Genomic DNA, 14,385 nt, shown 5'->3' on the forward strand with positions numbered 1-14,385 from the left:
CGGGAAGGACCCGGCCTTCTTCTAGGGGATGTCGTAATGTACGGTGCCATGTTCGAGAAACGGACGGTCCCGTGGTCAAATGATGTGATAAGCCTTCATCGGTTTGCCCGTGAGCAGCGTCGTAGCGGGATCAACGGCCGTTACATTCTCGCCCTCGCTTCTAACTGTCTAAGACCCTAGGCTGGAGGGGGGAGAAGGCCCTGAGGCAGACTTTGATCACGCCGACGGAGTGTACATACATACAGTCGAGCATTGGGTAGCCCGTCGGCGCCAGGACACGCGGACCCCATGGGGGCCGTCTCTGCTCGTCATCGGAACATCATGCCTTGCAGCCAGGTCCGCAACGGTCGAAAGTTGCGAATCGATTGAGTTATCAAGATGGGCAGCACGGGATCACCGGACCAGCCAGATCTCCTGCCTCAGCCCCTCAGCCGCACCCCTGCGTTCGCCTGTAGCGTTTCGGGAGAGTGTTCTGGAAAGCTTCTGTGCATGCAGCTTACTCGGTCCAGCTGCGCGGAGAACACGCCCTTCGGCCAGTGATGACGCCCGACCGGCAGGTCAGACATCCAGTCTGACGCACTCATACGAGGGAGCTGTAGATGAAATGGCCACCATCAGCAAAAGAGGGCTTTATGGTGTGTTGAGGTTACACACCAAGAATGCAGGCTGGCGGCGTAAGACCCTTTCGGGTAGGCCGGTCTGGAAGAGCGGCATGCGTGAGGGACCCGGGCGGGGGTGTGTGGGGGGAAGGGGTGTGGAATTCGAACAACGCCCTCCTCAGCATGTCTTTGAAACATGCGATCCTCGGGGGAATCCGCCGTTAGCTGCAGAGAGACACACAGACTCCCGTCGACTGTAAAGATTGCTTCTCAGCCTAGGGTTGCTAAAAACAGATGCGTCTGAAACGACAACCGGGGGGTGGGGTAGGGGGGATAACACGATGACGCTCCGCTTGGTCCATGATCTGATTGCTGGCTAGTAGGTGGCTGCTGCTCTGGACTGGGCGATGCGGGAAGAGACCACGGATCTCCCGCGGTCCGGGCAGCGTTGGAACGCCTCCCCGGGGGGGTCCCACGAGAGCGGGCGGCCATCCACATCCACGTGGAGATCTGCCCGGAACCGGGCATGAACTTTTACGGCGTGACGGGCGCAAAGCACGGATAGACCGGCGGCGGCGGGAGGAAAGCTTGGGGCACCTCTTCTTTCTTCCCTCGCCTCTGGCCCGCGGACCTGCCCGTGACCCATGGCCCCTCAACAATGGCCCTCGGCGAGCATCTTAGCTTCTGGGCCTACAGGTAGTGCAACGCAACCGCGGGGTAGCCGACGGGTCGTGGTGACTGGCGCAGATTACTGGTGCTGATGATGCATGGAACGTCTCTAGAAGGTCTCCACGGCAGAAGCGAGACGACATTCGACCCAGGTCTCAGACTTGCCAGTGGTGCAATGCGCCCAGAGGCATGCATGGTGTCCGTCGGCGGTGGAGCGTGGTTGGTGGACAAAGCAGTAATAAGAGTGGGAGGGACGGATCGGAATTGCCGTCGACGGGCCCATACACTACTGCGAAGACCCTCGCAGTGCACCGGGGCCCTCGTGTAACGGTGGGATTGCACGATGGTACTCCGTAGCGGACATCGTTTGGGTGCCCGAACGCAACCGTGATAGGCGACCTTAACGCTGTGTCAATTTCGATGGTCGGCGACCAAGACTCGGCCCTGCATGACGGGACCTTTCCGCGTGCCGCGTGTCATGGTTGTCGGAGTCGAGCTCAACGACACGGTTGATCCGATTTTTGATGGCTTACGCTCCCGTACGAGGAACACATTTCTGCTCCGTTGTGTAGTTTGGGGAGGGGGAACTGGATGACTGGTGGGAAAAATGGGGTAACGGGAGTTGGCAAGCCTGCGCGCACCTTACCAAACTGCTTTTTTTAAGTTTGGTTTGGGTCAGGCTTTCGCCTGGTGCCGCCAAGACTTTGCTCACCTCGGCGTGCTGAGCGACCGAGAAACCTGCTGAAGCTTTGGCCGTTCATCGACTTCGGCGCAGATTTGCAGCTCAACAGAATAGGCAGCAAGCCCCACACGTGACCCTTCAACCAAACTTCCCAGAACATCAAGCCGCCAGCTCGTTTTTGCTAGCCTCGCGATTCATCAAGGCGTTCGCAACGTTGTGCCCGGTGAAAGGATCAGTAATAGGGTTTGACGGATCGCGGATAGGAGCGGGCAGGAACCCATCTCGGGTTTCCGGGTCTTGCGAACTCGGGGAGGAAGAAGCAACGCAAAGCTCCCAACGGGTGCGCGAATCTTGAGCGCGGTTCCATCGAGACGCCCGCGCGCGGCAATAGAGCACCGCTTTCGAGTCGTAGTAGTCGCTCGTCCATCATATAGACGCCCAAAATGGAGTTCAACATTGAGTATGCCCGACGGCAACGGCCTGTGTCCGTGTCGGAACCGCATCCGCTTTCTTGGCTGACACGGCGACAGTGACCTGCCCGTCCTCTTTCCCTATCCCCGCATCTACCCAGGCAAGTCCTTCGTCGAGGCCTGATTTCTGTCTCGTAATCACGCTGCTAACGCGTCGTCAGAGCAATATGCGTATGTCTGAGGGTCCTTCGTGTGATGGTGATTCTGGCTGACCGGAATGCTCTGCTCTGCTCTAGCTACATGGTGGACTTGAAAAGTGAGCGGCTTCCCGGGACGGAACAGGGATCTCGGGCCCGCCCGTTGCTAACCAGCGCTAGAGACGCTCGATGCTGGGGGAAACTGCGTGCTCGAGATGCCTTCGGGCACAGGGAAGACCGTAACGCTGCTGTCCCTCATCGTGGCCTACCAGCAGTACTACCCGTCACATCGCAAGCTCATCTACTGCTCCCGTACGCCGCTATCTTCCGGTCATCAATCAAACTGCGAGCTGCCGTGGCTGACCGCCTCCCCCCAGGAACAATGTCCGAGATCGAGAAGGCGTTGGTGGAGCTCAAGGCGCTCATGAAGTTCCGTGCGGAACGGCTCGGCTACGAGGAGGAGTTCAGGGGCCTCGGTCTCACCAGTCGAAAGAATCTCTGCCTGCACCCGTCGGTAAAGCGGGAGAAGAGCGGTAACGTCGTCGATGCGCGCTGCCGCAGCCTAACCGCTGGTTTCATCAAGGAAAAGAAGGAAAAGGGCGAGGATGTTGAAGTTTGTGTCTATCACGACGTGAGCACAACCTCCATCCTACGCCTTGTCCCCTGCGCTGATTATTCTATTTTCCCTCCCAGAACCTCGACCTCCTTGAGCCGCACAACCTCATTCCCAACGGCGTCTGGACGTTCGATGGCATCCTGCGATACGGCGAGCAGCACAAGCAGTGTCCTTACTTCACTGCTCGGCGGATGGTACGGTCGCCCTTGTGCTTGAGATCCTCTTGCGCGACTCCCTGACTCTGTTACAGATGCAATACTGCAATGTCATCATCTACTCGTACCACTATCTCCTGGATCCCAAAATCGCCGAGCGCGTCTCCAGAGACCTGTCTAAGGATTGCATCGTCGTGTTCGATGAAGCCCACAATATCGACAACGTGTGCATCGAGGCCTTGAGCACCGACATCACCGACGATTCGCTGCGGAAAGCCACCAGAGGAGCTCAGAACCTGGAGAACAAGATCAACGAGATGAGGGAATCGGACCAGCAGAAGCTTCAGGACGAGTACGAGAAACTAGTCGAGGGCCTCAAAGGCGCCGACGACGGCCGCCAGGAGGACTCCTTCATGGCGAACCCTAGTATGCTCCACCGCCAACCTCCTACCGGGCCATTTCGCTGACCGCCTTCTCAGCGCTTCCTGATGACTTGCTCAAGGAAGCCGTGCCTGGAAACATCAGGCGAGCGGAGCACTTTGTCGCCTTTCTTCGGAGGTTCATCGAATATCTCAAGGTCAGGATTCACCCCCCACTCCGCCCCCGGGCTGCCGGATGGCTGGACGTTGAGCACGCATGGCGCTGACCGTTCCCTAGACCAGGATGAAGGTTCGCCAGGTGATATCCGAAACTCCGCCGTCCTTCCTCGCCCACCTCAAAGAGCACACGTTTATCGAGAAGAAACCACTGCGGTTCTGCGCCGAGCGACTGACGTCGCTGGTGAGGACGCTTGAGCTCACCAACATCGAAGACTACCAGCCGCTCCAAGAAGTCGCTACTTTTGCGACTCTTGTGGCGACTTACGAGAAGGGATTTCTCTTGATCCTGGAGCCGTTCGAATCGGACACGGCCGAGGTGCCGAATCCGGTCCTCCACTTCACCTGCCTGGACGCCGCCATTGCCATCAAGCCCGTGTTCGACCGCTTCAGCTCCGTCGTCATCACCTCGGGAACCCTGTCTCCGCTGGAGATGTACCCAAAGATGCTCAACTTCCCCACGGTCGTCCAGGAGTCTTACAGCATGACGCTGGCCCGGCGATCCTTCCTGCCCATGATTGTCACTCGCGGGAGCGATCAGGCGTCCATCTCGACGAGCTTCCAGGTCCGCAACGAGCCCAGCGTGGTGCGCAACTACGGGAACCTCCTGACCGAGTTCGCCAAGATCACGCCCGACGGCATGGTCGTCTTCTTCCCGTCCTACCTCTACATGGAGTCCATCATCAGCATGTGGCAGGGGATGGGCATCCTGGACGAGGTCTGGAAGTACAAGCTCATCCTGGTCGAGACGCCCGACGCGCAGGAGACGTCGCTCGCTCTCGAGACGTACCGGACCGCCTGCTGCAACGGGCGCGGGGCGGTGCTCCTCTGCGTCGCGCGCGGCAAGGTCTCGGAGGGCATCGACTTTGACCACCAGTACGGCCGCACGGTGCTGTGCATCGGCGTGCCCTTCCAGTACACCGAGTCGCGCATCCTCAAGGCCCGCCTCGAGTTCCTCCGGGAGACGTACCGGATCCGCGAGAACGACTTCCTCTCGTTCGACGCCATGCGCCACGCCGCCCAGTGCCTGGGCCGCGTGCTGCGCGGCAAGGACGACTACGGGCTCATGGTGCTCGCGGACCGGCGCTTCCAGCGCAAGCGTGCCCAGCTGCCCAAGTGGATCAGCCAGGCCCTGCTCGACGCCGACGTCAACCTGAGCACCGACATGGCCGTCAGCAGCGCCCGCCGCTTCCTGCGCACCATGGCCCAGCCGTTCCGCGCCAAGGACCAGGAGGGCATCAGCACCTGGAGCATTGACGACCTGCGCCGGCACCAGGAGAAGACGGACGAGGAGCGCATCAGGGAGCTGCAGGCCCAGCGGGAGAGAGAGCTGAACCCGGCGGTGGCTGCCCAGGCGGCCGTCGTCGATGACGGCGGGGTGAGCGACTACGACATGGACGATGACGACGAGGCCGAGTTGATGGCCCTCGACAACAAGCAGGGCTGAAGGGAGAGCCTTTTCCCGGGCGCAGGGAGGAGGTAACTCCTCTTTTTTCTTTTCCTAGATGGGTAATGGCGGTGCCACCACCACCTTTACCAATCAGGAAATAACGAGGTTCGATGGGATGAAAAACTAGCCCTCTGCTCCAGGCTGAAGAATAGCAGCTCCAGTTCCCAACACGACAGCATGTATCATTATCTCCTTCGAGGACTACCGGCCACCTCATCATGTCTTCTTATCAATGTACTTAATCACAACATCGTTTACACCTAACGTGTAGTCCCCGGAATGTCAGCACGCGTGTATAGCCATTTTCCAGTTGGTGGATACAACCATTCGTCCTCGGTAACGACGAAGCCGTTACGAATCTCTATGTAGGTAGCCTCCGTCTTCGGGCTCCATTCATCGCTGACTTCGACGTCGTCTATCGACAAGCCTGTCTAGATCTATCTAGTCAGCCACAGATCAGTTCGCAAACAAACATGACGGGTCTTACCAATCGAGCAGTTTCGTTTCAAGGGCGTCGCCTTCACTCTCAACCTTGTCTGGCATTTTTGATGCGGGCAGCGACCGACTACAGCAGAGTGAGGCTTGGATTGTGGATGTCTGTTCGCAGATATTCAAGATTTGCCTAATGCGTGCCCGACGGATGTTCCCTTCCAGCGACATATTTCGGCGGTGTAGTTGGCGGGGGAGCTCGCGTGGCGCCGTTTAACTAGTGACACAAGACCTGGAAGATATCAAGCTGGCACTTTTGAGATGACACTGGAGAGTGCCGGGAGGAGACGAAGACGTCCTCCACGGGAAACCTCAGCGCTTCGAGGGACAGGGAGGTACGCACATGTTTCGAGGTAGAGAGATGTAAGAATTAAGATACATATGCGGTTGTAATCTAGTAGTGTCTTGGTCCAAACGGGTATACTGTATCAATGCTATAAAAGACATTCGTCCCCTACAACTACTACAAGCACCAAACCCGCCTTTGTCGCCACTTCACGACGGCAAGATGCCGATGATGAAGAAAACAGGCTCCCTGTCCTGACCTACGGCAATAACCTGAACTCCTTTTCGCCATGATATATTGCTACTCCACACAACAGCCGCCACCCACACACGCCCGTATCCAGGGCTGCTGATTAAATGTCGTGATCAAAACTGTCCGAGAATACGCCCCTTGGTCTTGACGGCCCTCATCGAAGCCAACGCATGGCCCTTTCCGGGCTCTCGGCCAATCTCGACGCACAGCAGCCGGACCAAGTCCTGGTTGGTCCAGTAGCTCGTGTGGGCGCTCAGCATATTGAGGTACTGGATCTCGAGCGGGCCGCCGCCCGACCGCAGAAAGTAGTCGATCTGCCCATTGTCGTTGAGCAGAAACGCCTTGCGCTCTGCAATCTCCTCCCGCGTGAAGTCGTGCACCTCCAACTCCAGCTGTGACGGCAGGCGCGCGGTGAGCGGCGGCCGCTTCCCCAGCTCGGAAGCCGTCGCCGCGGCGGTGGCGGCGGGGTGAGGAGAAGTACCGGTTATGCCGCGCACGGCGTTGCCGATGGATTGGAAGAAGGAGGTGTTAGTGCTCGGGACATAGGCCGTCTTGAGGCTGGCGGCGTAGATTGGGTCGATGGTCCCGTTGAGCAGGTAGGCGATGGGGTCTTCCTTGGCGAGGATGTTGTAGATATTGTCGACGGCGATGCAGCCGAACATGCCGACATCGCCGACCACGTCCTTGGCAACTGTATCGGCAGCGTCGGCGCCCGGCTTGAGGCGGCCCCGCCGCGGGACCAGGCCGCTGCGCTCGAGGAAGAGGAAGAAGCCCGCGGGGCTACCGAGCAAGAAGAGGTTGGTTGTGTCGAACTCGAAGAAGCGGGTATCCGGGGTAGATTTGGAGAGGTCCAGCGGGCGGGGGACGCGGGTGGGTTGTTTGGAGAGGACTTCGATCGCCATGGCGCTGCCGAGGGAGTGCGCGATCAGGTGGACACGCCCCTTCTCGGAGAAGCCCGGGTTGTTGCTGCACCACAGACGGTAGACGCGGTTGGCCTCGCCGACAACGGCGGCTATCATCTTGGGTTTGAGGTGCGACATGTAGTACGGGATATCAAACATGACGTCCGAGATCATGCTCCGGACCGCGGGGATCGTAGGTGGCTCGATATCCTTCAGAGTGAAACCCTCCGGGCAATAGGCCGTCCTGTCCTCTTGGCGAGGGGGATTCTCGTCTTCAAAGCTTAGAAGATGACGCCAGTTGACTGGCAACACCATGATACCGTTCTGCCCGGGGCGGAGCACAGACTTGACAGCCGGGTTTTCGAGCTCAATGTTGATGGCCCTCCGGAAGGCGTTGACTGCGTGGGTGAAATGGAAGCTCTCGACGCGTTCCGAGAGCTTCTGCCCAATACCGTGGATGACAAGAACCAGGTCGGTCACCTGGCCCCGGTCCTTGTCGAGCTGGCATCCCGGGCAGCCGCCTTGCTCGGCGATCTGGCGTAGTTCCGCCTCCGGGGTCATGGCGGCCGCGCTCTTGCCCCGCGAGCTCGCCCCCTTATCGTGCACTCGTTCCCAGGCGGCACGATCAAACCCACGCACAACAGGCAGGCCTACTGTGATGCCTTTCATGATCTTCGAGAGAGGTCTTCTGCCATAATAAGCGGACGGCTTCTGGCTGGGCTTCAGCAAGAACGCAGTCGAACCATCCTTGTAGATGACATGGTGATTTGAATACATTCTAGACTCTGGAGGCGGCAGCGCCGTGTATTCCTCCGCATGGACCGGTTCCAGCGATCCTTCCGTAGCCGCCTCTCCGCTAAAACACCTGGCGGCGCAAAACGGGTCACTCGATATCGGCGGCTCTGGCAGCAGGCCGTCTTTGTTCTTGTGCCGCTTGTCAGGGACTTCCGGCCACAGTCGATGGGAGATTTTCTCCTCGCCCAGGGGTCCGACGTCGAGAGCAGACCTGATCTCATCCCTCCAGGTCTCTGTCCACGGCCGAAGCTCGCGGTAACCTGCCTCGAGTTGGTTCGCGACCATGGGCTCTACGGGCACCATGGTGTCTCTACGTCGAGAGGTTAGCAAGAGAGTCTCGAGAACGTATCAGAGACGCGCGCCTCACCTGTAGAACCACGTGGCTCTCAACACCGTGGCAATGTCGTTGACCGGAGACCAGTATATTGGCTTCATCTGAAGCACGGGCAGCGAGACCATGTGAAGCCTCGAGATGCCCACGGGCACCTCGACCGAGTCCTCCAGCCGTTCCGCAACTGGCCGCCCACGAGCAGACGCCCGACTGTCGCCCCGGGCCCTGCTTCGGAGCACATTCTTTGCCGGCCTGTCATCCGGGGTCGCTATTCCGGACGACCTGTTCGACCGCGGTGCCGGCTCCACCCTCACAAACGGCTTTCCCGAGATGCCATCATCCAACACCGGCGGGCGTGCGGGCACAACCCCCCCAACGGGCAAGCTGGACGCGAGGGGAGGAGGAGCCCCGTCCACGGGCGGCGTGGAGGACCTCGCGCCAAGGCTTCCGACGGCATGCAACGCCGGGCCCGCCCCCGGCGCGGTGGAAGACAAGCCCGAGTCACACGCCTGCCTCGCGGCCGTCCCCTCCGCCTCCATCCTCAACCTGGCCAGCTGCGCCACGACGCCCTCCAAGACGCGGTCGTGGTCCAGGGCCGGCTGCCTGCGCCTCGTGACGGCGCAAAACTCCCGCCTCAGCTCCGCCGACGCGTCGATGGCCAGCTCGGCGCAGCAGAGCGACACCCCGTCATTCTCGAGGGGAGCATCCATCATGGCCGACGAGTCAGTCGCCAGCCCCCCGTCCGCCGCCGTAGTGGTAGCAGTAGCAGCGACCCCTGCGGTGCCACTGGACGCCTGCTGCCCTTCCCGGTCATGCTTCTCGTGATGCTTGGTCGCGAGCGCGGCGACGATGGCCGCCAGCTTCTCGGCGTTCTCACTCGACAGGCCGCTGCCGGGGCTTCTGTCGCGGCGCGACAGCGCGTGGATGCGGCGGTGGCGGTCGGAGCCCAGCCCCAGCCAGGCGCGCTCGAGCGCAGCGTTGTCGCCGGGCGAGAAGGGGCGGAGCGGGAGCTTGGAGGAGGAGGGCTTCGACTTGTCGGCGGACGAAGACGACGAGGACGAGCCGGCGATGGTCGCTGCCGAGAGGGGGTCATCGATGGGGATGTGCGAGGCATAGAAGAACTGTGCTCGGAGCGGCGGAATGTCCTCGAGCCCGGGTGTTGGTGCCGGGGAGGGAGCTGGGGCGAGGCGGCATGGCGGGGTGAAGGTGTGCGATCGGGGGTGGGAGGTAGTAGTAGTCATGGTGGGCGGGACCTGGTCGAGAGAGAGAAGGGGAGGTTAGCGGGGCGGGAGGGGTGATGCAGAATTTGGCTGGTCACAAAATGGAAGGTCTGGCTTGGTAGGTGGAGTTGCCGAACAGGCATAACTACTTGGTTTCTCGTCAACCCCTCTGGGAAGGAAGGAAGGGTCGAAGTGCAGGCAGTTACACACCACCCGTCAACAGTGTGAACTACGGCAGCGACATGTGGGACGATATCGGTTTCGAGGTGAACCTAGAGTTGAGATTTGTCGTGGAAAAAAAAAAAAAAGAGGGAAAAAAAACGAGACAAGCAGGATAATGCGGTAGGAGCTGGCTGGTTGAGGACCGAGACATGGCAAGGCTCCCGAGTCCATGCCGTTGGTGCACTGATGACGTGGTTCGCCGGCTCCGCAGCCAAGCTGGGGAGATGCCTGCCGCATTTCCAGCCTGTTTGATTCGCCGCCTTGCCGTCAATGCTGGCTACCGGCATGAAGAGAGCACGCTAATATGTGTTCGGAATAGCACTCTCACCCGCTAAGTTGCATCCCGTTTGGGGCAGCCCCACAAACCACCACTCCACAACACATTACCCAATATTTTCAACGTTTATACACCTACGTTTACATTTACTTTCAGAAGAAAGGGATGTATGTATATACATACAACAACGCCTTTTCAATCAAATTACCCTACCTCTGAGCTTTGACTACTTACTACCTACATCATCCAAACAAACACAGCTCCGCAAACCCCAAAGCCCCCAAAGTCATGGCCAGTAGTAACTTTGTTGGTCTCCCGAACCGCTGACATCCCGCCCGGCGGGACATTGACCACGATTTAAGTTGGGGCTCCACATGCTTCGTCTTTGGGTTGCTTTCTTATTATTGCTTTTACCTGGCAATGCAGTGAAACTTACTCGTAGTTTTGAGTCCATCTACTCCGGTGCGCTCGTCAAGAAAAGCAAGAAGCAAGAAAGAATTGAACTACTCACGATGCCAATAAGTGAAGCAAAAATGGGTATCATCAAGCAAAGATATTCAACGCCTTGTCCCACCCGGCCCACGGAGTCATTTGCGTCCCGTTCATAGCGCCCCTCTCCCGTTCCTCGCTTCCTAATGAAACGCCGACCGTCCACCCGTCCTTTCGCCCATTCTCACGCAGCCTTCTTCAAACTCTTCAGCAGCGGCGCAATCCGGGTCCTCCTGCTCAGGCCCACGCGGTACTGCACCTTCGGGGGCGCCGGCTTGATGATATTATCCTTGGCCGCTTGTTGCTTTTCCTTCTCCGCTACCTTGTCCGTTGCCGCCGCGTCCTTCTCCACCGCTACCTCGTTCTCCTTCTCCCCGGACTCGGTTTCTCTGATGGCGTCACCAGCGTCGCTGGCAGCCACCTTCTGGACAGGTTGCGAGTTGTGATGATCGACCTCGGCCAGGGGTTGAGGCGCGGTGTGCGCTTCAGGCTCGGGCCCAGCGTCCTTTTCGGGCTGCTGCTCGGGGCCTTGCTCCTCCGATTCCGGTTCGGGTTGGGGCTTGCTGGAGTCGGACTTGCGAGGGCGGCCACGCTTCCGTTTCGCCGGCGGCTCTGCAGTCTCTGCCGCTCCAGGGGACGTCTCCGCCGGCGCAACCAGGCCTGTCTGTACCGGCTCGTCAGGCTCGGGGGCGGCCGCTTGGGTTCTGGAACCCTTTCTCTTTTTGCCTTTTTTACCCTTGGCGGCAGGTTTGGGCGTTGGCCCCTGTCTCTCCATCACTTCGGCATCGGTTGGGTCGGCCTCGGGAACAAAGTCTTCGTCATCAACGTCCTTCCCTGGTTGCGCCGCAACGTGAGAGAGGTCTTCGACGAAACCGCGCTGGGTTTCTGTCGCTTGCGGAGGTGTTTCCGTAATCTCCCGCGTCGTTCCCAAAGGGTCTGGTTCCTGATGGTCATCCTCTATTTCTCGGACAGCCTTCCTCTTCTTTGCCCTTCGTGCTGACGAAGGCGGCTCGCGTTCGGACAATTCAGGTCCCGTCGAAGATGCGTCCTTCGCTTTACTACCCCTTCTCGATCTCGGAGCAGTGGTGCTGGTCATGTCGGCGAGCACGTCGGGAGAGGATTGCTGAAGCGCAATTAGCCATCCGCGTCTCGTGTGTAAGCAGCCCAAAGGGGGGGGGGGGGGGGGGGGAACGAACCTGATAGCTGACATCGCAACCCGGTGAGGTGCGGGAGGAAGCACAGTCATCACCCATTTCCCCTGGAACATCGGGCAGTCGCCGCTGCAGCGCAACACGGCTCGGAGTCGGATAAGCAATGGTCGTGGCCATGCTTGACCTGTACATCTCCCCCGCTCCCGACGATTGTGCAGCCGAGAACTCCTCATGCACTTCAGACTCCCTAGGCAGCCTAGGCATGGGCTCGGAGGACAGGTCCACCACCTGAAACTCTCGCTTCTGGCTGGCGCTAAGGGCGCTCTGGGTGACATAGAGCGACGGAGGAGCGGTGTCTGGGAGGGTGGATCCCACCCCATCCGAGCCGACCTTCTTCCTCCCACTGCTTCGTGTTCGCCTGTCTGAGCATGGAAGCTCCTCTGTTGGTATGAGCATTACGGGACTGGAAGCAGGTGGTTGCCGAGCCGACCTGGAAGGTGTCCCGCGCCTGCTCCTTTTCCTCGGCGGCGTGGCGTCGGGAAAAGCATACGGGTCTTGGGTGTCCGGCGGCGGGGTCCTGCGCATCGGCTCCTGTTCGAGGCTGAGCTGTGCAACCTTCCGCTTGCCGGCCGTCCTTGTCGCTCTCTGCGAGTTGGTCGAAGACGGGACGTCCCACACGTCACTGGTCTCGCTCGCGGCCCCTTTCCTTGGCGTGGTAACGTTGGTCAGGTCGATGGTCTCCGCCTGACCAACATTTCGGGTGGTGGTTCTTCTAGACTCTCGGCCCTTCGGCGCCGGGTCGGTGATGGAGGTGAGTAATGAATCCTCGATTTGTGGTTTCTTGCCCGGGGGCGGTGCCAATGACATATCGGTCCAGGCAAAGACGGAGGCGTCATTGGGTCCTGCATCAGGAGCGGCCTCTTTTACGTCAGAGACGCCCCGTTGCCCGTCGGAGATGGGTTGGGAAAACGCCGGATCGGCCGGGTCGGTGCTCGGGTTGTTTGACGCGCCCACGGCTTCGTGGGGTCTTTCCCCGGCAGTTGCTATCTCGTGTGACTCGGCGTGTGCGGGCTCCGAACAGTCGCCAAAGTCGCTGCTGTCATCTTCCGAGTCGAGGATCTCACGCCGTGGCGCCATCGTGGCCGCCAGAAGCCGACCATTTATTTGGTGGTGCTATTACGTGCTACCTGAGTCGCGGTGGGGTTGCGAAAGCGCGTCTCAAAAAAAAAAATAACACTACGCGCTGTCACGAGGTGCCAAGATATAGTTCGTGTTTCTAACCCTAACCCTATCTCTCCCCTCGATGTATACTTTGCGCCCCAAGACCTCTTCGAGTCCCTAGCCAAACGGTACAATACGGTGCCATACAGGATCCAGAGCTACCAAGCATTCCACCACGACGTGGACGAGATTGTACGCAAAGCGAGGGATCTCGATGATTTCCATCGGAGGCTGGCGATCCGACGAGATGAGCGACTGCAGGAGTTACGTAAAGCTTGGGACGACATATCTATCAGAGTCGTCATGACACCTTCCATATTCGACAATATACCCGACCACTGGGACGCTTTTCGACAGTTCAGTTAGAATCGATCCATAGACTCGCTTATCCTTTTTTTCTAATCGCTACTCGCATCCCCTCATCCGGCGGCTCCCTCGCTCCAGACTCAACAGCTTCCCGACTCTGCGCCTGTCCATTCCAACCAACCATCGCATCCAACAAGCCAGCACGACTTACAGGCCGACCCAGCCAGCTCGGATATGATCGATGCCGGTAGGATTACTGAGTACCAAGAGGCGCTGAGAGTTCATCAGAAGAGGGAAAACACACGGACGGTTCTACAACCAAACCCCAACAAACGAGAGGTACCCCGGACCCTGGCGAGGGGCGCTACTGTGGCGAAGAGACAGCACAAACACGCGCGTATACAAGGGAATGTGATACAATTACGCGGCGATGCCCGGAGTCCATTATTTAGACAGCAACAAAAGCAGCTCCAACATCTAGTGCAACGGGCTGAAGTGCTCAAAACTCCTCGTCGTAGCCGTAGGCTCGCGGGACAAGGGCCTGAGTTCGAAACTGGCAAATTGCCGTCAATGATTCGGCGGAAACGTGCTGTTCGATAACATATAGATTAGGTAGAGCGTGCCTTAGGCTTTTCAGATACACAATAAGGGAAAAGAACTTACTATAGCACCGAGTCCCTAGATGACTATCTAGGGAATCCCAAGCGGCACCTCTGGAGCACAGAAGAGTTCGGCACCGATCAAATGACCTCTATCGTTCGAGGGCACGTCTGGTGTAGAAGAGTCACCTAGATCGCCGAGTTTATACAGGGCACCGGCAGGAGTTTGTTTGACGAGGGTGTTATCGGGCTTGATGTCTACGGGTTGATCACTGCCAATTAGTCGTCAAAACTATGTCCGTGGCAAGCCATGGTCCTCCCGGACGGTTGCGAAGAGCAGCAGCAATTGTGTAAGAGGATCTCCTGCCCTGTAGTATCTGGCCATGTTCGAAACGGAACATTGTCCTTGTGGATCCGCGCATGGTGGAGCTGGTCGAGACGTTGAATCGCTCAGTCACGGATGATGATGGT

At 58.9% G+C, this 14,385-nt stretch overlaps 4 protein-coding genes across 4 annotated transcripts; 2 read left to right on the plus strand and 2 right to left on the minus strand.

Moving 5' to 3' along the window:
* Window positions 1-222: 222 nt before the first annotated feature.
* On the plus strand, window positions 223-540 carry P884DRAFT_327768 (uncharacterized protein; the record flags this gene model as incomplete). The annotated part of the gene is made up of 2 exons (XM_069445562.1): window positions 223-443; window positions 510-540. Coding segments are annotated over 2 exons (250 nt in total), but the record flags the coding sequence as incomplete, so codon positions are not given.
* A 1,853-nt stretch (window positions 541-2,393) lies between these two features.
* Window positions 2,394-5,371, plus strand: P884DRAFT_275538 (uncharacterized protein; the record flags this gene model as incomplete). The annotated part of the gene is made up of 9 exons (XM_069442856.1): window positions 2,394-2,410; window positions 2,481-2,525; window positions 2,657-2,676; window positions 2,738-2,869; window positions 2,935-3,188; window positions 3,251-3,367; window positions 3,424-3,754; window positions 3,808-3,905; window positions 3,986-5,371. The coding sequence occupies 9 exons, from the start codon at window positions 2,394-2,396 to the stop codon at window positions 5,369-5,371; spliced, it is 2,400 nt and encodes a 799-aa protein (XP_069300137.1).
* Window positions 5,372-6,514: 1,143 nt separating this feature from the next.
* On the minus strand, window positions 6,515-9,670 carry P884DRAFT_297555 (DDHD domain-containing protein; the record flags this gene model as incomplete). The annotated part of the gene is made up of 2 exons (XM_069444526.1): window positions 6,515-8,408; window positions 8,466-9,670. 2 exons carry the CDS (start codon window positions 9,668-9,670, stop codon window positions 6,515-6,517), a joined length of 3,099 nt encoding a protein of 1,032 aa, XP_069300138.1.
* A 915-nt stretch (window positions 9,671-10,585) lies between these two features.
* P884DRAFT_218546 (uncharacterized protein) lies at window positions 10,586-12,943 on the minus strand. The gene is made up of 2 exons (XM_069439380.1): window positions 11,834-12,943; window positions 10,586-11,760 (listed from the first exon to the last, which is right to left on the minus strand). Exons 1-2 carry the CDS (start codon window positions 12,923-12,925, stop codon window positions 10,822-10,824), a joined length of 2,031 nt encoding a protein of 676 aa, XP_069300139.1. The 5' UTR covers window positions 12,926-12,943; the 3' UTR covers window positions 10,586-10,821.
* Between the last annotated feature and the right edge of the window lie 1,442 nt (window positions 12,944-14,385).

The sequence above is a fragment of the Thermothelomyces heterothallicus genome (assembly GCF_042370625.1).
Source record: "Thermothelomyces heterothallicus CBS 202.75 unplaced genomic scaffold P884_scaffold_4, whole genome shotgun sequence".
In the NCBI taxonomy this organism is placed as follows: Eukaryota; Fungi; Ascomycota; class Sordariomycetes; order Sordariales; family Chaetomiaceae; genus Thermothelomyces; species Thermothelomyces heterothallicus.